Genomic DNA, 20,656 nt, shown 5'->3' with positions numbered 1-20,656 from the left:
CCAATTCCTGCTCCTCTCCTGAGGGCTGGGATGCTTCTGTGTTTTCCTCTGTCAGGCATTGTCTGCACGTTTTTCTGGGGCCCTGGACTGTTCTTGCTTCTGGCTATCGGTGCCTTTCTGGCTGGCCTTTAGCCTTCCCTCTGGGTGGGCTCACCTTCTTTCTCTTGCTCCCTTGGGCCCTCTGGGCTTCTTATTCTTCTTGTTCCTCTGCCTGTCCTGGCATTGGATGGAATCTCTTGCCTGGGGGGTGGGTGGGCTGGGGTATTACGGCCTTGCCCTTGGTTCCTCTGTTGTGAATGTCCAGGCCTCAGTCCTCATGCTTTCTCCTTCCTCCCTCTTGGGGTCGGTGGTGTTCGGTGGGGGCGGGGGGGTCCTGGAAGGGGCTAGGTTCTTCCCTGGTCCGCAGGTCTGGTCCCCTGTGGGGCCTTGTCCTGTCCAGTCTGATGGGGTCCTATCACAGACCCTCCTTCCCCGTGAGTATTGCTAGTGTATCTATTCTACGTGAAGGAATCTGCAGCTAGTAGTCTCTATCAGATGTAGGAGTTACTTACCTTCGGTAATGATTTATCTGGTAGAGACGATTCTAGCCACAGATTCCTTCACGGCCTGCTCTTCCTCCCTGTTCTGCGAGCACCCTAGGGCTGGTCTTCGGTACTAGTCTCCCGGTGGGGGGCTGTGTCTCCTGTGAGTGCTTTCTTTTGCTCTTGGCGGTGGCTCCGTCTTATTGCTGTTCATTCCTCCTCCTAGTTCTTTGGAGGATGGGGCTACGGCGCATCTGAACCCCGCTGCACTGGCTGCTCCAGGTTGGGAGGTTTGCCTTCAATCTCTGCCCTCCCCTCCCTCCCTTCCTCTTGATGCTAGGGGTCCTGGCCCCTCTGCTAACCTCTATGTTGGGGTCATCTGGTGGTTCCTCACCCTTGTTCCGTGGGGGGTGGTTGCCCTCTATGCTGGGGTTGCTTGGAGGTTGGTTGTTCTCGTCTGTTTTGTGACTAGCTCCCCTTCCTTGTTTCTGCATGAGGGTTGTTGTAAGTTGTATGACCTTTTATGTAGGTTCTTGTCTCCGGAGGGGGGAAGGGGAGGGGGGGCTGTCTAAGTATTGGCAGGTTGGCTGCTCAGGGCTCTGCTCTTTCTTCTGCCCCTGCCTTTGGGCACTGCAGTGTTGCACTGTTCCTTATGGTGTCTTCCTCCTTTTTCTACTCTTTCGCCCCATGTCCCCACAGTTATTTGTCTGGTGGATCCGCGTTGTAGTGCGGAAAAGTTCTCAGAAGAAAACTGACGTAGGCATGCTGGGGATGGGGCTTATGTGACCTCGCTGACGTTGCATACGCGGACGACACCTGGGCGGAGTTTCGTTATGCTGCCCCGCCCCAGGCGCGTAGGGATGCTGTGGCAAAAAAGTTTCTGGATCCAGTCTCTTGCCTGGGGATAATTGTACGTGAAGGAATCTGCAGCAGCATATCCTATTTTTATTCATCACTTTATCACAACACTGTGTTGAGTTGCAGTAGCTTACTATACTCAAGAGGTCCTGACGAAAGCACTAGGTTAACTTCTACCTGTTCGTGCTGAAACATGTTGACCAACTCGTGTGAATGGACGGTTATTTATTAAATCCGCCCTTTTCTGCACAGTTTTTATTGTTTGTTCGGATCAGACACAAATAAAATTATAATCTGATTCCGCTTTAATTTTAGATTCACATCACATCTTCTTTTGCACTGCACTTTCTTCCCATACACTCTGTACATCATATTTGCTCGCATCTGTACTGATTAATACTTTGAAAAACATCCTTGGGCTCCTCCATCATTAAGGTGGAGTGTTAGCCCTACAAAGGAGACCCAGATGATGAAGCATGTCACCGGGACTGGTGAGTGATGGGAATCCGCACAAATTTTGTGTATTTTTTCGATCAGTCTAGGCAGTCTTATAGTTGATCTTTGTTTCTTTATGTGTTGACCACAGGATATTTCTTGTATTTTCTGATTAGCAAGTATTGGGGCTGTATATCCTGGAGAGTCGGTAAACTTTGGCCTTTGACCTTACTCCAATTTTGATGTGTTTTGTTCTATATATACTATACCAAAATGAGGTATACTGTGTATAGAGTACAAGTGTCCCCAGAGGTAGGCAGAGGTTAAAGTTAGATAGAACCTTACTCTCTAATAGTGTTAGCTTGGTCGAGCAGTAAGGCAGTATCAGAGGACCGTGTTAAGCATTTGATGTACACACTCAGCAAATTAATTCACACACTCAAGAACTGAATTCTAGACCAATTGTTTTTGTATAAAAATATACTGTTAATATCTGAAAGAAACAGGTTAGTGTTAGATTCCTTACCTTCGCATATCCCCATGCATCAGACTGGATCTGGAAAGTTTTCGTCAGCAGTACCCCGCTAGGCGTAGTCTGCGGCTCCACGTTCGGCGGAGTCGTGATCACCGGGATGACTTTGTCTGAGTACTTAGACGCCACCCTCACGCGCTGACGTCAGTTCTTTTTCCACACCAGCAAGCGCAGATCCGGTAAGAGCAGTACTCCAGTCAATTTTTGACTAATTTTTTGATCACTTTTTTCGAGTCGACCCTCGACTTGCTGTGCCGTTAGGGATGCTTGGTTTTAAACCTTGTGACGACTGTCACCCCCTGATGTCGGTGACAGACCCCACCCGTCGGTGCCTTTATTGCCTCGGGCCGACCATGATGACAAGTCGTGGAGCGGTCCCGTAAGCTGCTCGGGATCCGGCAGTTGGCTCCGCGCCGCTCGAGGTCCTGGTCTAGGAGGAAGTAGAGTGACCGGCCGTGGAGCCGCAGTCCTCGCCACTCGACGAGCCACCACCACTCGTCCGGCTCAAAGTCCTCAGGTAAGTCTAGGCATTCGAAAAAGAAGTCTGATGCGTCATCGCTCTTCCGACTTCCCCCTGACGCTCGTGCGATGCGTCCGAGGGTTCGGGCAACACCGCCCCCATGGCTCCGTCGGCGCCACAGGCGCCGCGTCCAGCTCCACACACGCTGGTCACTGGGCTGCACGCGACGCCAGAGGAGATAAGTGCTTCCTCACGGCCATAAGGTCACACTTCCCTCCGGAACCTGCTGAGGCTCCTTCGGGCCCTGCGGGTCCGACAGGGAGCCCTAGCAGGCCGGCGGCTCCGGCGCCGTCGGGTGCTTCGGCCCTGTTGCTGTTGAAGACTCTGGTCCCGTCTCCGCAGGAAACCAGGCCGGGATCCAGGCCATCCCCAGTCGACCTTACGACTCCTCGGACGCCAACTCCAAGGGCGTCGCTCCCGGCGCCATCTCAGAACGACGTCGGCACCAGTCCGGGTCCGGCTTCGGATCGGCGCCGTCTCAGACGCCGGTGGGTGAGGCCTTCTTCGACCCGGCTCCATAATTTTTACCTGATTATCAGGAGATGGATGACGAGGAGGACTGGGAGGGGTCTGAGGACCGTCTGGCACTGCAGTGCCAGTTAAGTCCGGACTGGGCAGAAGAGCTAAGGGAGGCCAGTGGTCTGGACACTTCGCCCGACACTGGGTTCGTCTCTCCTCCCTCCGTGGCTTCGAAGGATGGGTCTGCTTGCAGTGTGGTGTTGAACAGGGCGGCCAAGGCCTTGGCTCTTGAGCTCCCTGTCGCGGACGTGAGGACTAACCTCACTGAGGTGCTTAAACCTCAGGCAAGCTCCTCGGAGCCTCTACTGCTGTTAAATGAAGCCCTCACTGACGTTCTGCTGGGCACCAGGTCTCCCTGTGGATCGGAACGTGGCCTGACGCCACTGCCTGGCTCCGGCCAACCCTAGCTTTCTGTCTGGGCACCCCACCCCCGAGAGCCTTGTCGTCCAGGCCTCTACGTCCCAGACCGCATTCCTGACTGATCCCCCTGATCGGGAATCCAAAAGGTATGATCAGTTGGGAAGAAACTGTTCTCTCTGAGTTTAGGGCTGCGGTCTGTCAACACCGCCTACCTTTTGGGCCGTTACACCCACTCTGTGGGTTACGGTTGCAGACGTGCAGACAGTGTCTGTAGGAGGCCCGGGCAAAGCTTGCCAAGCCCTGGCAGAAAGGCGGGATGCAGCACAGTACTCAATTAGCTGTGGAATTGACACCACGGACTCGCTGGGTAGAACTATTTCAACAATGGTGGCGGTTCGCCGCCACGCCTGGTTGAGGTCCGCCAACTTTTCGGGGGATGTCCAGGCCACTCTCGTAGACATGCCCTCTGATGGCTGCCGCCTTTTTGGCAAAAAAGCGGATAGTGCGCTGGAACGTTTCAAGGACTTCAGGGCTACGGCCAAGTCCTTGGGCCTCGGCCAGCTCCAGCAAACGTCCGCTTTTTGCCCCTTTCGTGACCAAGGAAGGGGCGCCCCCACATAGCCAGCCGCAGAACCAGTCTCAACGCGGTCATGGACGTGGTAACCGCTGAGGCGGTGCCGGGATACAACGACAGGGTCAGTCCACATCCGCTCCTGCAGCATCTGCCTCCTAGCCTTCCTAGTCCTGCATTTCAGGCCCATTTGACACCAGTGGCGGGCAGGGTTTGCCATCACCTCCTCCACTGGCACACCATCACGTCGGACAGGTGGGTGCTGCAAATCGTCCGAAGGGGCTACTCCCTCCCCTTCGAGGTGACCCCTCCAGCCATGCCACCGCAGTACCACCCCATGTCGGGGGATCACTTGAAACTTATGCTGGAGGAAGTTAGGGCCCTCTTAGCCAAGGGGGCCATCGAGCGTGTTCCTGGGTCAGAAGTAGGACGTGGTTCCTATTCCCACTACTTTCTGGTACCCAAGAAGGGCAAAAGAGGCCTATGACCTATCTTGGACCTACGGAGCGTCAACTGCTTTCTCCAGAAGGAGAGGTTCAAGATGCTGACTTTGGCTAAGGTCCTAGCTGCCCTGTACCCGGTAGACTGGATGTTAGCGTTGGACTTGCAGGACGCATTTTACCACATCCCTGTCCTGCCGGCCCACCGGTGCTACCTGCGGTCGACAGTAGGCCACGAGCACTTTCAGTTTACCGTGCTCCCCTTCGGCCTTACCAGCGCCCCTCGGGTGTTCACGAAAGTGATGGGGTGGTCGCAACTAATCTGCGCAGATCAGGGGTTTCAGTCTTCCTCTATCTCGACGACTGGTTGTTGAAGGCGGGCACGCCCCAGACAGTCGTCTCCCACCTCCAGACTACGGCCGACCTCTTGCACTCGCTGGGGTACTCCGTCCCGAAGTCGCCCCTGTGCCCCTCTCAGAAGCTCCTTTTTATCGGATTGGTTCTGGACTCAGCATTGTTTCAGGTTCTCCACCCCCGAAAAGCAGGTCCGTGATATTCAGGCTATGATTCCGATCTTTCAGCCCCTATCCTGGGTTTCGGTCAGGATGACCCTCCGGCTTATGGGCCTAATGGTCTGCTGCTTCCTGCTGGTGACACATGCCAGATGGCATATGTGGGCTCTGCAGTGGGACCTAAAGTTCCAGTGGGCGTAACATCAGGGCAACCTGTCCGATCATGTTCAGATCTCGGAGGGCACTGCACGACAATTGCAGTGGTGGCTCACGAATCGCGATTAGGTCAATGGCAGATCTCTCTCCCTTCCCCAACCGGAGCACACAGTGGTGACTGATGCGTCCCTCTTGGGATGGAGGAGCCACTTGGGAGAGGCGGAGATCAGGCCTCCTTCCGGACCGTGGTGATCGCGTCCTCCGCTTCTCCTATGCGAGATTCTGTTTCCGTCACTCTGGCCGAGAGGTTTCTGAAGTCTTGGCGCAGTAGAGTGACTTCCGATCCCACCTCGCTGATCTTGACCTCCAACGCCGCCCGTGATTCTTGAATGGTCGTTCTTGACGCCTGTATCGCTGCGAGCAGAATCCCAGTATCGACGGGGCCCTCAGATGGTGCGTCCGGGTTCCCTCTGACCTGCCGTGGTGCCGTAACATGGCCGGCATCTTGGTAAAGTCACCACTCGGTTGTAGGGGGCTCCACACCTCCGTCCACTGCCCTCCCGATTGCCACTCCAGGTGTCCTACGCTCAATTGGAGGGGCGCTATGCCGCCGGGTGACACCATTGGACACTGCCCTACGCGGCCGCCAAATCACCCCGCCGTGTTAGCGGAGGGCGCTCGTGAACCGGCTTACCGCGTGTCTCTCCGGCGGGTTGCGGGAGCTGCTCCGTGGAGTCTGGATCCCTGCCGTAGCCGCTCTCGCAGGCTCGCTTATCTGCTCCCCGGTTTGTGGTCCCAAGAGGCCCCCTGGTGTTCTCACCGCCAGCCGCCTCGATGTCCTTGGCAGTCCGCCATCTTGTGGTGGGAGGTCGGGCACCGGTATCCCGTACAGCCTGGGTTAACTGGTACGATGTGTGTGTTACCCCGGTATCCAGGCGCCGCAGGGTTGAGCCGTAGCTGGGTCGGTGACACAGGATCCGTGGAGCTCTCCTCCGCCTCCCGGACACTGAGCTCAATGCGGGGCCGCCATGTTGGTTCGCTGGGTCGTCTGCCGGCCGCTGCTACTAACTCGGAGTTTTGGGGCTCCGGGGTCGTCAAAACCTCCTGCTGTCTCGAGGGCTTGCTTCTGGACTGCCCGCCACACGTAATTTGGCAGTTTGGTGATCTGTGGCAGTGTTTAAAGTCGGATTTTGACCTCGTCGGCCGGGAGCTCCCGGACCACACGTCTAACACGGCATGCTGTTAGCCCCGCCCTCCCTAAGAATCTATATTTAACCTATGTTTCTTACAGATATATAATTACCAGCAGTAAGTAACTTGTTTGTTAAGCCCACTTATTATGGACTTCCACCTGACTTGACTATTTACTGGTTATCCATCGTACTTTTTCTACTCCAACAAGCTCCCTATTTTCTTTCCTGTTCCCCGTTCTGCTTTTTTGCAAACTTCAGTGTGTAGTATGTGTGTTAAATTGGCAATGGGGATAGTGGCAGGGTATGTAAAAATTGACATACTTTCAATAGATTTTAGCTCTGCTCAAATTCTCATTTCGGGGAAGGGTGCAAGTTCTTTCTTTGCATGAATTACTGAGTAACTGTCACTTTAACATGTAATACTAAAAACATTTCTGGAAGTGTTCTAAAACTGTTTTTCTCCCTTAGGATCTTCTGGGACTTTGTGAGCAAAAACGAGGCAAAGATAATAAAGCGATTATTGCATCAAATATAATGTACATTGTTGGTCAATATCCAAGGTTTTTGAGGGCTCACTGGAAGTTTTTGAAGACTGTAGTAAACAAGCTTTTCGAGTTTATGCATGGTAAACTGCTAATTTATTTTTTTTACAAAAATGTGTAACTTTTCTCTTATGCTTTTTTGTGGCAGTTCTATAGTTTAAATGGGGCCAGGATCTTTTGATATCAAGAAAAGTATTGCAGATTTTCAGTAAAACTGAACTAGATCAAGAGGCACCTCAATACATTTGCCTGTTAAAGGATGGTAGCAGTCTGTACATAAGTTGTCAAATTGCCTACATACCGTTATTTTTTTCTCTTGGGCTTTCTTTAGTCGACTCACATTAAACGTACACATCTGATCGAGACTACTAGCCGCAGATTCCTTCACGTAAAATATCCCCAGGCATGAGACTGGATCCGGAAACTTTTTTGCCACAGCACCCCTGTGCGCCAGGAGCGCGATGACATCACATGACTCTGCCCAGGGTCCGCGCACTCTAGGTCACATAAGACCTGCCCTTGCGCGCATACATTCGTTTTTTCCGCGTGCAATGCTTATCCGGTCCATGCTTCGGGCCTGTTTCGGCCCCTTTTTTCTCCAATTCTTTTGGTGGAACTGTGTGCAAATGCCTTCGGGCTTCAAAACTTGTACGCACCTCAGTTGTATGTGGTGTCTGGGGGAGGATCATGGCACCACTGACTGTGAGGCCTGTGAACAGTCGAAGTCTTGGCGGGAGCGTCGCATGAAACGTCTCTCGGCACGTCTCTCCAGGTCGACGTCCTCCCCTCGGTCTGCTTCGGCAGATGGCTTCAGGTACAGCCGTGGTAGTCGTCCTCTCCCTTCTCCGATGTCACGTAAGGGTCGCTCCCCGGTGGGTAAGTGTCGCAGTTTGTCCCCGGGGGCTGGTTTCCGGCCCAATGGTTGCATGGACTCTCCGCGGGTGATGCAGCCCTGCGTGTCATCCTATCCACCGTTTCCCGGTGTTGGGGCGTCGAGAGTCCAAATCGAGACAAATGTGGCGGCTATGCAGGCCTCGCTGGCGTCTCCTCCTCCTGTGGCGTCAGCGGAATCCTCTCCTCGCGTAGGGCCCTCGCGGTGCTGCCGGTGGCTCCGGTGCCGACTGGCTCGGATCCAGCCTTGGAGGCTGTGGTGCTGTTGGGGTGCGGTTCCTCAGGGGCACCTCCTTCAGGCCACGGCGTCTCTGCCTCACCGGACACTCCTGCGGGGGAGTCCCTTTGGTGTTGCAGGAAGTTGCCGGGGCTCGGGTCGCATCCCCAAGCCCCTCTCAGTCCTTTCACAAGGTGTTCCTGTCTAAGGCCGAGGTGACGCTTCTACGGTGCCGGCAGCAGCTGGGCCATGCGTAGCCACATGGGTTGGTGCACCCTCTTAGGTCCGCTCCGAGGCAAGGTGCGGACCCCTCGTCTCTCTCCGGGCCCCTCTTGTCCCTCACCCACAGGCAGCTGCCTCGACGGAGGGAGAGTCTGAGTTTGGATCTTCCCTGGCACCACCATGTGGGTTGCAGAGCGATCTCCGCCTCATTCTGTGCCGCGGCTGGCGGAGGGCTTTGTGCCACTCCCCAGGCCCGTCTCGTTCTCCGCGAAGCTGGCTACCTTGAAGGGGGATGTGTCGGACCCGCCCCGGGGCCAGTTCGACTCCAGCTCCGGTGCGGGCTGACTTGGAGGATCCTTGTCCAGCGACACCAGATGGTGCCGACAACCTTCCTCAGACTGCGGACTCTACAGCTCCGCGCAGGGGTCGTAACACCGATTCGTCTTCGGGCACTCCTTCTCCGGAGGCAGGCTGTATTTTTGTGTCGTCCTCCCTGGAGACTGGTTGCCGTGTGGTGTCTCTTTCACCGGCGTTTAAGGGCGGCTCCCCGCCCTTCCTGAGGCAGAGGTGTTCGTCGGTAGAGCGGCAGGCCCCTCATTCTTTGGCTCCTTCTGACTTTCAGGTCTGGCCCTTGGCCGTCCCGCTTGGCCTCGTGGATGGTTGTCTTAGTTTCCAGCCATTGCCCACGGAGGAGCTGCTTTCCCCACTGTGGGCCCTACGGAGGCGGTTGCGGCCTTCGCTCATGCAGTGTCCACGGCTGTGGGCATTCTGTATATGGGTGACCCGGTGGCTCACTTTCCAGCGGACCATCTATTGGAGATCCTCCACCAGAGCTCTGGTGGGAGGGAAATCTTACTTCCCTTTGAAGTTTCCCTCCTTTTTTCCTTGACAAGTTCTTGGAGGCATCCTGCCTCAGGAAACCCGGTGCATCAACATCTTCTGCACCGGCACCTCCTGGTGCCGCGTGACCCAGCTTGCCTTTCCCTCCACCCCTCTGCCTCCAGTCCTGTTTTGTGGACTGCTTTTCCCTCCCTTCCGCCGCTGTTGACTCCACCATCCCGAGAGGCTGGTTGGCTGGACTCTGGGGAGCGCAACATGTTAACCTCGACCAGCGCTGCCCTGCGGGCCCTGAACACCTTGTGTGTGCAGGCTTGGGCCTCCTCCTGTGTGTAGGACTCGGCTGATTCCCTTGGATCCATAGCTTCCCAGGAGTGTGGCCAGGTGGGCTTATGGCGTCATGCGCTGGATGGCTGGGAGCTTGCAGCGTTTATTCTCCGTTCCACCTTGGACATCTGAGTTGCTGGGCCAGGCCATGGCTTCCTCAGTCGCTCTCCTTTGCCATGCTTGGCTTCCGGATGGAGTATTCCCTGAGAATATTCAGGAGCGACTCATTGACCTTCCGTTTGATGGTAGCCCATGCCCCGTCCGACTCTGCCTTCCAGAGGCTCTTGGCAGAGCTCTGTCCTCCTCCTTCTCCTCTTCCGCTGCCTCAGTGACTCCTGAGTTAGGTTGATTCTGGGCTTTTTTAGGCCGGTGGTTCTGGCTATGGTGTGTGTTTTCTGGCCATTTGCGTCCTTCGTTGGGACGTTGTTGGGGGCTGGACGGCCTTTTTGTTAATGTGTGTTGCAATTGTTGCACAGACTTGGCCCTGAGATTAGGCTTACTGCTTGCTTGGGCTGCATGTCAAGCCCGTCGCCGGGGTGTTTTTTCCGTGGCTTATTTTGTTTTTCCTCTGCTGCGGAAACTCTTCCTAAGAGGGTTCCTGTATTTCGGAACTTTTCGTACTCTGGGTGGGGTAGTGGTAGCTGTCATATGGCTTGCGCTCTGTGGAGGCTACTGGCTGCCTTCGGGTGCCTATTCTCCATGGCTTTGTGTAGGTTGCTTTGCACCTGGAGGTCGTGTGTGCGACCACTCGTAATGGTGTTCTGTAGTAGGGGATCTCTGTGTATAGTCATAATCTAGTGGATAGTCCCGCCCATGTGCGTGGACCCCGGAATAGTCCCGCCATGTGCGTGGACCCCGGCAATCAAAAATAATCTCTTAAGTTGTCAAGAAATGCAGAACTGCAAAGACACTTAAGAGAGAATTTAAAGACAAATAATGCAGCCTATATCCACAGGCAACACTGTCCAGTACTTCAACTAGATATTCCACCAAAAAAAACACACACAACACAGCCTGCCCAGTTTCTTCCATAGAGAAACTTGCCTCCACCAGTAAAAGCCTCTAGAATGATAAAGAGGAAGGCATGGACAGACAAGGCCCATAGGCTGCCATTATGTGGCTTAAATAGGATACTGTGCCTTCAAGGGAACTTTCCAGAACTTCTCCCAGTATCCCAGAATGCACAGCAGGTCCCTCTTACTTTCAGTTTTTTTTTTCCGGCTCCTGCTAACAGGACCCTGGCATTGAGCTCTCCCCTTTTCAAGGGTTTATTGGATTTTTGTGCACTTTTTGGATAAGTGTTTTCAGTTATTATATCTTGGTGTTCCTTTCACTCCTGTGTTTGTTCAGGCTTTTTAGGGCTCTAAAATGCCTGCTCTTTTCGACAAGTGCCCAGTGTAGGAGAGTAGGGTCTGCAATCCTATGGTCACCCCCGATTTTTGCTTCACTGGTTTACGACTTCCCTGGCTGTGGGCCTGCTAATCAGACCCAAAGCCTAGCTGTGCTCTCTAAAATTGACAACCATGTACCTTAGGTGCATATCAAATTGGATACTGAGTCACCTTATCAGTCCCTGTACAGTGTACCTTAGGTACCCAGGGTATAGGTGCACCCAGGGCCTGCCAGGGGCTGCAGCATGTATTATGCCACCCCTGGCTGGCCATCCAAATCTGACACAACTGGCTGATCAATCAGCTGGGGCAAACTGGTGTAATCACCCTTTGCTTTAGATATAGTATCTCTATATCTAACTCTAAAATGGACACATATCCTCCTATCAGTCACTCCTATGGCAGGCCTTCTCAATCCTGAAGGCAGTGCTTAAAATTATGTGAGATGGTGCTCTAGCATGAGCGGAGCCTGTCTGCAGCTTTCCGAACCAAGTCCTTTAGCTGTTTCCATGATAACGCTATACCATATACTCTTAAGTGCATTATAATCCTCGCTGTTATTGCCAACTTTGGTATAACATTATCAAAACATGTTGAGTAAGGTGTCATACGAATTGGAATACTACCCCCTTGCCAATTCTGGCGACGGGGGTAGCATTCCACCCTTCTAGAGGGACACGACATGTATGTAACTTTGAACCCCGGTTAAAGTTAACTCGAGCCTCAGCATCACAAAATGGATGCTGCCACCACAGACACAAGTCTGACCTGCTGCTGGGAGTCCTTCCAGCGAGGGAGGCTTGGGCAAAGGTTTTCCTGCCTTGGGAGGTGCTAGCACCACCCCAGACAGGATTTTGTGTATTAGGTAGGACAGGGCTGAAAGGAATGAGACATGCCTGGGGCACACAAGGTGTTCCTGTGCATACTCCGGTGTAAACCAATTCCTGGGGCACTCCAGCCCCAGAGCTGGCGCAAGACCGTACAAAGGATAGGGGGTGTAACCACCCCCCTTCCTGGTCCCACCCAGAGGAGGGACCTAGTCGTAGTACAGCCCCTTTAGCCGGATAAAGGTAGGAGCTGGTCCCATTCCAAATTAGATTATCCTGAACAACTTTACAAGAAACAACTCTGGACTTCGACGTTCTGCTCCACAGAAGACTGAAGAAATCTCCCTTGTGGGACCCTGCACAAGCAGGCACCGTCAGCGTCCAGCGGCTTCCCTTTGTCGTCTTCCTTCCCGGATTCAGACTTCAGACCCCGACGAGACCCGGATTCCCAGACCTCTCCGACCTCTACCTTCATCTGCAGCACAGCTGAGATCCGTGGGTGCGACGAGACACGTGGAACCGGCCATCTTGAAAGAAGCAGCACTTCGCTCCAGCACGACTTCAGAGGTATCCTCGTCCAAGTGCTTTGGGGACTGAGAAGCCCCGACCCCGAGCAGCTCCTGCACCGAAGACCAGCCCTCCAGCATCCACGAGATCTGCGTGGGGCCCTTCTGCCTGTTTGCTGCTCGACTCGTTGTCTAGTCACTTGCCGGCTGGCTGGTGACCTCCTAGACGACGAAACCCGAAATCTTCACTGCTTGTCTGGTTGCTCCAGACTGGCCCTTGCTTCCTTCCAAAAGAGGAGCACCCCGGACCCTCCTTGTCCACTCCAGACGCAGTTTCCACTCACCGCGTGGGTTGCCTTTTACAAGGCCTGTTGACTCCGAATCCGAAGCCGACACCGCAGACAGCGAGAGCCTGCGTGGGACAGCTCGTGCCTCCATCCTGGTCGTCGAAGACACCACCTGGTCCACGTGGCTGCAGAGACAAGCGTCCACCTTCACCTGATCGCGACGACATCTGGTTCCACTCCTGGTTCCACTCCAGTCACTGGCTAGTGACTTTGATCATTGTCCCCTCTTTCAGGTTCTTCTCTTCACTGATCCACCTTTGGATCACATCGGACGTCTTCCTCCTGACCGCCTGCAGCATCTTTTCCTCTAGGCTCCCTAGACTTTAACGACGGAACCCGACACGACTTGGCACCTATGCACCCGCAGCCTGTGGGTGAGGTAACACGAGCATTTCTGTGCTCAAGGGTAGCTTGACTCTCCTAGTGTCCAGTTCCACAGTAGTTGTTGTCCTATCTAGTCAGGAACGTCCGTACTCACCTTTTTCTTAAACTGTACTGTCCATAGACGTTTGTACGCATCTCGCGTGTGAGTTCACACTCTGCACACGCGTTCCGTGGGCCTCCTATTACTTACCTCAAGTTAGTATAGCGTGGTCCCAGCGATCCTACAGCCTCTGGACAGCTCCATTCCTATTATCGACTTTCACATTCCACTTACTTAGTATATGGTTTGTCGTGCCTCTAGGGCACCATTGCAAATCGTGCAACTTAAACGTATTTTTCCTAAGAGATTGTCATGTGCTTAGCCCTCTGACCTCATAAAGAGTTCAGAGGTGTATGTTAGTTAATAAATACTTGTTTATTTTCATAAAAACCTGTGTGGTGTCCTTTCACTTGGTATTCAAGGGGTTATATGTGGTAAAACAACTGGCTTCACATGCCAAGAGTTTAGCCTAAGACTGCTTTGTCCATGCTACCACTAGGATAGCTGTTCTATAAGGTTGACTTACAAGCAATCACCATAAGGGTTGTTTGGACTGATACAAGGTGATCACTAGAACTAATGAACATCATATATCAGGCCAACTTCTCACACCCAGCATGTGGAAGGAAGAAGTCAAAGACTGATCCACACGACGTCTGCATTATCTGTCTCCCTGAAGCACATCTCCCTGAATAATGTGACATCTGCCAGAACTTTTCAGCAAGGACCCTGGGTGAAAGGCTGAAGATTAGGCTTCAAGGCCTAGAGGAGAGACGACTGCAGGCGGGTCTGGTGGCTGGGAAGGTTCCCTCTGCCTCTGCTGAGGCCTCTGGGGGGCTCCCCAGATGCAGGAAGACCAGCAAACGGTCCCGGTCTCCGTCGGCGTCAATTGCATCGACGATGATTGCATCGACGACGAAGTCGAGAGGGATGACGGTGTGTTCCCCATCTCCCCGGGGCTCCGGGTCGAGACAGCTAGAAGAATCTATGTCGAAGTCGATGTCGAAGGGCCTGGGTAGGCCGCCGTCGACCGGCGTCATCAGCATCTAGCTATCTGCGTCGAAGGAGCGACAGACGTCGGCGCTCGCCGTCGAGGCAACACCGCCGGTCGCCGTCAAAGACGGTCAGCGTCGAGGAGATCCTCTACGTCGAGGGCCTCAAGAAAGCGGTCAGCGTCGAGGAAGAGTCGACGCTCATCGTCGAAGGCTGAACATCGAGGAAGAAGCTATCAACGTCAGGGAGGCAACGTTCGACGCCGGAAACACGAAGCTCAGCGTCGAGAAGGAAGAGATCGGTGTCTAGGAGTTGTTCCAACTCCTCTAAGCGGCGCAGAAGGAGTTCTGGCGCCAGAAGTCATGCTGGGTCTGGTGGAGGGCGCCGAGGGGCTGGTTCGCAGTCCCCTCCCCTGAAGTCACCGGATCGGTGTACTCGGTAGTATATACACCACCTCGGCCGAAGTCGCCCCCTCCTCCTGTACCTAAGGAGGATCCTCCCATCAACCCTCTGCTTTCACCAATTCCTCCCTCAGGACAACCACCACCACCGAAGCTTCTGCCGCGTGGGCCTGCACCTCGGTCGGAGATACCTCCTGTTCCGCTGCTAAGGTCGGTGTCACTGCCCCCATTTCCTACACCGCCTAAGGGGACGCCTAGACCGAAACCCCAGGATAGGCCATGGAAGACTCCTCCACGGAAACCTGCGGAGCGCCCACAAACTGAGATTGCGCTCTCATTCCAGGAGGAGGGAACGATCGCGTAACAGGTCATCCACATGGTCGAGACAATGCCACAGGAGGCACAGGTCTCGTTCCCATACGAGGTCCTTAGGGATCAGGGACTACTCTCCGACTTTGTCGGGGTCCCCGGAGACAAGGGCGTCACCGGTTGATGATCTGGTGGCTTTCCACGATATCCTGTTAAGAGGTGCAGCAAAATTGGGCATCTCCTTGACGGTGCCCACGCCCAAGACATCGGTAATCTTCGAGACACTGCACCAGAAACATCTGTCTCATCCATTATTGCCACTGGTACCGGGCCTGGAGGATCCGGCCATTGACCTTTTTCTCACCCCGGCGGTGACTAAGGCGGCCCCCCTCGAGACTACAGCAAAAATACCGGGCTCCCGATTCTGATCCGGCTTTTCTAAGAGTGGAACCTCCTCCAGACTCTGTGATCGTGACGGCGTCTCGTAAACAGCATGCCACCACTCAGTCATCCACAGTCCCTCCAGATTTAGAAGGATGGATTCGGCTGGGAGGAAGGTGTGTGGGACGTCGGCGACCTCCATGAAGGCTGCGAGTGCCACGGCCTTGTTGGGGCGCTATGACCGGGCCCTCTGGGACTCCCTCCAGCAGTTTGTAATGTAATGTATGTGGTCTTGTAAAGCGCACTGCTGCCCTGAGGCGTCGTGGCGCTGTAGACCGCTGGGGAACCCGTCCTGGCTATCCCTGTGAGATGGTCCCTACTAGGTATCTCCAAGGTGAAACCAGGCATCCCCGGCGAATGTGGGGGGCCGTTGTAGAGATGAGGCAAGCTAATGCCCAGAGTTGCCGAGTGTGATCCTTGGTTAGAATAGGCACCGAGGCGAGAATTATCGAGTCCGCTGACCCTGGTCCACGACCCTGCTGCGTCGGGAATTGAACCCTGGTCCCCGGCCGTTCTTGGTTTCCGGGTCTGCCGCCTCTAACCAGTGAGCCACACCACTCCACTTTGTGGAACACCTACCTCCTGACAAGAAGGAAGATTTCCAGGAGGTGTTAAATGAGATGTTGCGGCGAATCAGATCAGCGCTGCAGCCGATTCTTCCCTCTTGGCGGCGCATGGCTTCTGCCATGGGATTAACCGACGACACGCCTTGCTCCGCCTCACGTCACTAAAACCTGACGCACAACAAAGGGTTGCCAATCTTCCATTCTCTGGCGAAACCCTATTTGGGAAACATGCGGATGACGAAATGGCCCGCATGAAGGCGGAGGCCGAAACACTCACGGCTGTGGGCCTGGAAAAGCCTAAGGAGACAAATCGTACCGCCCATTCCAGCGACGGTTCGGTGGACAGGGCAGAGGCCGTGGCCAAGCTTCGGGACAGCAACAGCAGTAGTTCCGAAGGCCGTTCCAGACGCGCCAGAAAGGCAGAGGTGGCCAACAGTCTGCACCAGCGACCAAAGGCCCGGCCGGGTCTAGGCCCTGAGCGCTTACTTCCCCTGCATCCGTTACCCACTCTGGTGGGGGGAAGCGTTCAATTTTTTCTGGCAGAGTGGAGAAAAATTACTCGGTACAAGTGGGTGCTAAATATTGTTTGCAATGGATAGTCTTCGGTTCACCAGCCCGCCTCCAGCAATTCCACCGGTCGGCTCGCAGTTCCAGCTGCGTGAGCTCCAGGCGGAGGCAGATATCCTGTTAAGGAAAAGGGCGATAGAAGACGTACCTCTGTCTCAGAGAGGAAGAGGTCTGTACTCCCTGTTCTTCCTGAAACGCAAGAAGGACAAGAACGAGTTCAGGCCCATTCTGGACTTGCGACAGGCAAACAAATTGATTCGCAGAGAAGTTTTGCATGCTGTCGTTGCATCAGATTTATCCTCCGTTGCAACAGGGAGACTGGCATGTGCTATAGACCTACAGGATGCGTACTTCCATGTGCCCATTGCACACAAACGCAGGAAGTTCCTGCGATTCCAAGTCGGCGCCAATCATTATCAATACACAGTACTCCCATTCGGACTAAAGTCTGCGCAGAGAACATTCTCGAAGTGCATGGCGGTGGTAGCAGCACACCTGAGTAAGAACAAGGTGTTTGTCTACCCGTACCTGGACGATTGGTTGATCAAGGCCTCCTTCTCGGAAGCTCGAGCACACTTCCAGAAGACGTGCGTTCTCTTGAACAAGCTGGGGTTGCACATCAACATGTCTAAGTCTGTCCCGACTCCTGTCCAATGCATACAGTACTTGGGAGCCTCCATCAATACGCTGTCAGCAAGCGTGTCTCCTTCGGAGGAGCGACGATTATCACTCCTTCGTAAGGCTCAGGCTCTTATGACCAATCCATCTACAACAGTGAGGATGGTGTCTTCTCTACTGGGATCAATGGCCTCTTGTATCTTCCCAACGCCACACGCACGACTGCACATGAGACCGTTGCAAGAGTGCTTGGAGGACCAGTGGGATCAGAGGAAAGGATCTTGGGACGACAAGATACGACTGTCTCTGCATGCTCTTCAGTCTCTGAAGTGGTGGTGTTCAGCGGAGAATCTCCTCAGAGGGGTTCCCTTCCACAAGGACATTCCCACGCAGACTGTCGTGACGGATGCTTCTCTCCACGGTTGGGGGGCGCACTCCGGAGACTTACAGATTCAAGGAACGTGGTCACCGATGGAGGCCACGTATCACATCAATTTCCTGGAACTCAGAGCTGTTCACTTGGCACTGAAGGCCTTTCATCTGTCCTTTCAGACCAACTCACTGCTTGTACAGACGGACAATACGACCACGATGTATTACCTCAACAAGCAAGGGGGCTCGAGATCACGCACTCTGTCGCAGGAGGCGCAGGCGATCTGGCACTGGCTTCTGGCCAGAGGACTGACGATTACGGCTACCCATCTGCCAGGTGTGCAGAATGTTCAGGCGGACGCACTGAGCAGACTGATTCAGGAAAACCACGAATGGGTCATACATGACGACGTACTAGGAGAGGTCTTCGCAAGGTGGGGGACTCCAGACGTAGATCTGTTCGCCACCGCCGAAAACAGAAAATGCTGAGACATCGCTTCCAGGTACTACCAGCAGGGGACGCTGGGGAATGCGCTATGGATCAACTGGTAGAACAGCTTTCTATACGCTTTTCCACCCATTCCCCTGATTCCGGCGGTACTCCTCAAGCTGGCCCGGTCCAGGGCTCGGATGATACTCATTGCCCCGGAATGGCCCAGGCAGTGGTGGTTCACGGACCTGCTTCATCGGTCTCTCCTTCCTCACATACGGCTGCCATGCAGGCCGGACCTTCTCACGAAGTTCGGGGGACAGATGTTGCACCCCAACCTCTCGTCTTTGAGTTTGGCGGCATGGCTCCTGAGAGAGTGCAATATGGCCATTAAAATCTGCCCGAAGATTGCATGGACATACTGAAGGAGTCTAAGAGACCTTCCACTCCGACTTCCTACGCTTACAAGTGGAAGAGGTTCTGTATCTGGTGCAAGTCCAAGAACTATGACCCGACGACATGCAAGGAAGAAGTCATCCTTTCTTACCTTCTACATTTGGCGCAGTCTGGCCTTAATGTTAATTCCATTAAGGTTCATGTCGCTGCATTGACTGCCTACAGGAAATGCCCTTCACAGACTTCCTTCTTCCAGATCCCTGTGATCAAGGATTTTTTGGAAGGCTTGAAGAAAGTATTCCCTCCTGTCAGTCTTCCTTCGCCTTCATGGGAGTTGAATGTGGTGCTGTCCAGATTGATGAAGGAGCCTTTTGAACCTATTCATAAGGCTTCGTTGCAGCACCTGTCCTGGAAGGCGGCGTTCCTCGTGGCCATTACATCAGCCCGCAGGGTGAGTGTAATTCAGGCGTTGTGTTGTCAAGAACATTATACTGTATTTCATGCTGCTAAGGTTATGCGTACTCACCCTAAATTTCTTCCCAAGGTTATTTCTGATTTTCATGTCAACCAGACCATAACTTTGCCTACGTTTTTTTAGAACCCCTCATCTCCAGCGGAAAGGTCTCTACATTCCCTGGATGACAGGAGGGTGCTAAAATTTTATCTGGATAAAACCAAAGATATTCGTAGGTCAGACCAATTGTTTATCAATTATGGATCAGTCAGGACGGGTCTTGCTTACCTCTAAGCAGTCCATCTCTATGTGGATTATGTCCTGCATACAGTTGTGTTACCAAAAAGCTAATAAGACCTTAGGGGGTAAACCTAAGGCTCATTCCACCAGGGGCAAAGCTGCCACGACAGCTTTGCTCCGAAACGTTCCAATTGCAGAAATCTGCAAGGCGGCCACTTGGAAGTCGGTTCATACCTTTGCTAAGCATTACTGTCTGGGCTCTGATGCCAGGGCAGATGCTCAGGTTGGGCAGGCTTCGCTGCGGAATTTGCTGCACAATAGTGGTGTTAATTTTCTTCTCTCCACCGCAGTTTTGGTGTGGAGATGGGCTTGCCATTCTATTCACTAGATTATGACTATACACAGAGATCCCCTACTACAGAAGGAGTAGTTTCTGTCCTGTAACTCCAGTTCTGTAGTAGGGGTATCTGTTATAGTCATAAGCGCCCGCCCTCCTCCCCGGTGGAGAAAGGTATTGTGTACGGAATGCTGCAGGTCTGGCGTGTTACGCCTTCAAAAAGAACTGAAAGTAAGAGGGACCTGCTGTGCATTCTGGGATACTGGGAGAAGTTCTGGAAAGTTCTCTTGAAGGCACAGTATCCTATTTAACACCTTGGCTGCTAAAGGGTTTTCCCGTCCTGTGCTGCATTCTTACAATTCCCATTGTTCATGGCAAGGTCAGCTCGTCAAACGCACAGCGCAGGTAACACCCATGACGAGCTGACCCTGTCATGAGCATGGAAGGGGTTAAACCACATTATGGCAGCCTATGGGGCTTGTCTGTCCATGCCTTCCTCTCAATCATTCTAGAGGCGTTTACTGGTGGAGGCAAGTTTCTCTATGGAAGAAACTGGGCAGGCTGTGTTGTGTGTGGTTTTTTTGGTGGAATTTCTAGTTGAAGTACTGGACAGTGTAGCCTGTGGATATAGGCTGCATTATTTGTCTTTAAATTATCTCTTAAGTGTCTTTGCAGTTCTGCATTTCTTGACAACTTAGGAAATTATTTTTGATTGCCGGGGTCAACGCACATGGGCGGGACTATTCCGGGGTCCACGCACGCACATGGGTGGGACTAGTCACTAGATTATGACTATAACAGAGATACCCCTACTACAGAACTGGAATTACAGGACAGAAACTACTCCTTCTCGGGCATCTCCTCCTCTCCCTGCTCCTGCCCGGAGGTCTTGAATGATCCTATCTTCTCCCTTACCAGGCGCCGCCTACTCTGCTTTCCTGGGGCCTTAGGCGGTTCTTCTTGCTTCTGGCGGCTTGTTTGCCAGCGCTGTTCTGGCTGGCAGGTTGTCTCCACCTGGAGTAGGTTCGCCTTTTTCCCTCGCTTCCTTGGGTCTTATAGGCTTCTTCTACTTCCTCCCTTCCTGAAGCTGTGTTGCATTGTGGGGCAGTGGGGTACTTGGGCCTTTCCGGCCTTACCCATGGTTCCTCTTCAGCCTTCTTCTCCCGCCTACATCCTTTGGGGTCGGTGGGGGTTTGCCTGGCGGGGTTCCCCTTCCCTGGCAGGGACGAGGTTTTACTTGGTACACAGATCTGGTTACCTGTGGTGTCCTCTGTTCTGTATCGTCTGGTGGGGTCCTTTTGCAGTCCCTCCTCCCAGTGGGTATTGCTGGGGTATCTATTCTGCGTGAAGGAATCTGCGGCTAGTTTTCTCTATCAGATGTACG

General features: G+C 53.6%; 1 protein-coding gene across 1 annotated transcript in view; it reads left to right on the top strand.

Moving 5' to 3' along the window:
• The first annotated feature begins 7,089 nt into the window (after positions 1–7,089).
• XPO1 (exportin 1) overlaps positions 7,090–20,656 on the top strand; it is a 293,144-nt gene continuing 279,577 nt past the window's right edge. Inside the window, exon 1 of the mRNA XM_086927487.1 lies at positions 7,090–7,242. Coding sequence (XP_086783613.1) covers positions 7,152–7,242 — 91 coding nt within the window. The 5' untranslated portion in view covers positions 7,090–7,151. The remainder of the gene's footprint in view (positions 7,243–20,656) is intronic.

The sequence above is a fragment of the Lissotriton vulgaris genome, chromosome 6 (assembly GCF_964263255.1).
Source record: "Lissotriton vulgaris chromosome 6, aLisVul1.2, whole genome shotgun sequence".
Taxonomy (NCBI): Eukaryota; Metazoa; Chordata; class Amphibia; order Caudata; family Salamandridae; genus Lissotriton; species Lissotriton vulgaris.
The sequence above is the reverse complement of the archived record's forward strand: the minus strand, read 5'-3'. Positions and strand labels throughout refer to the sequence as shown.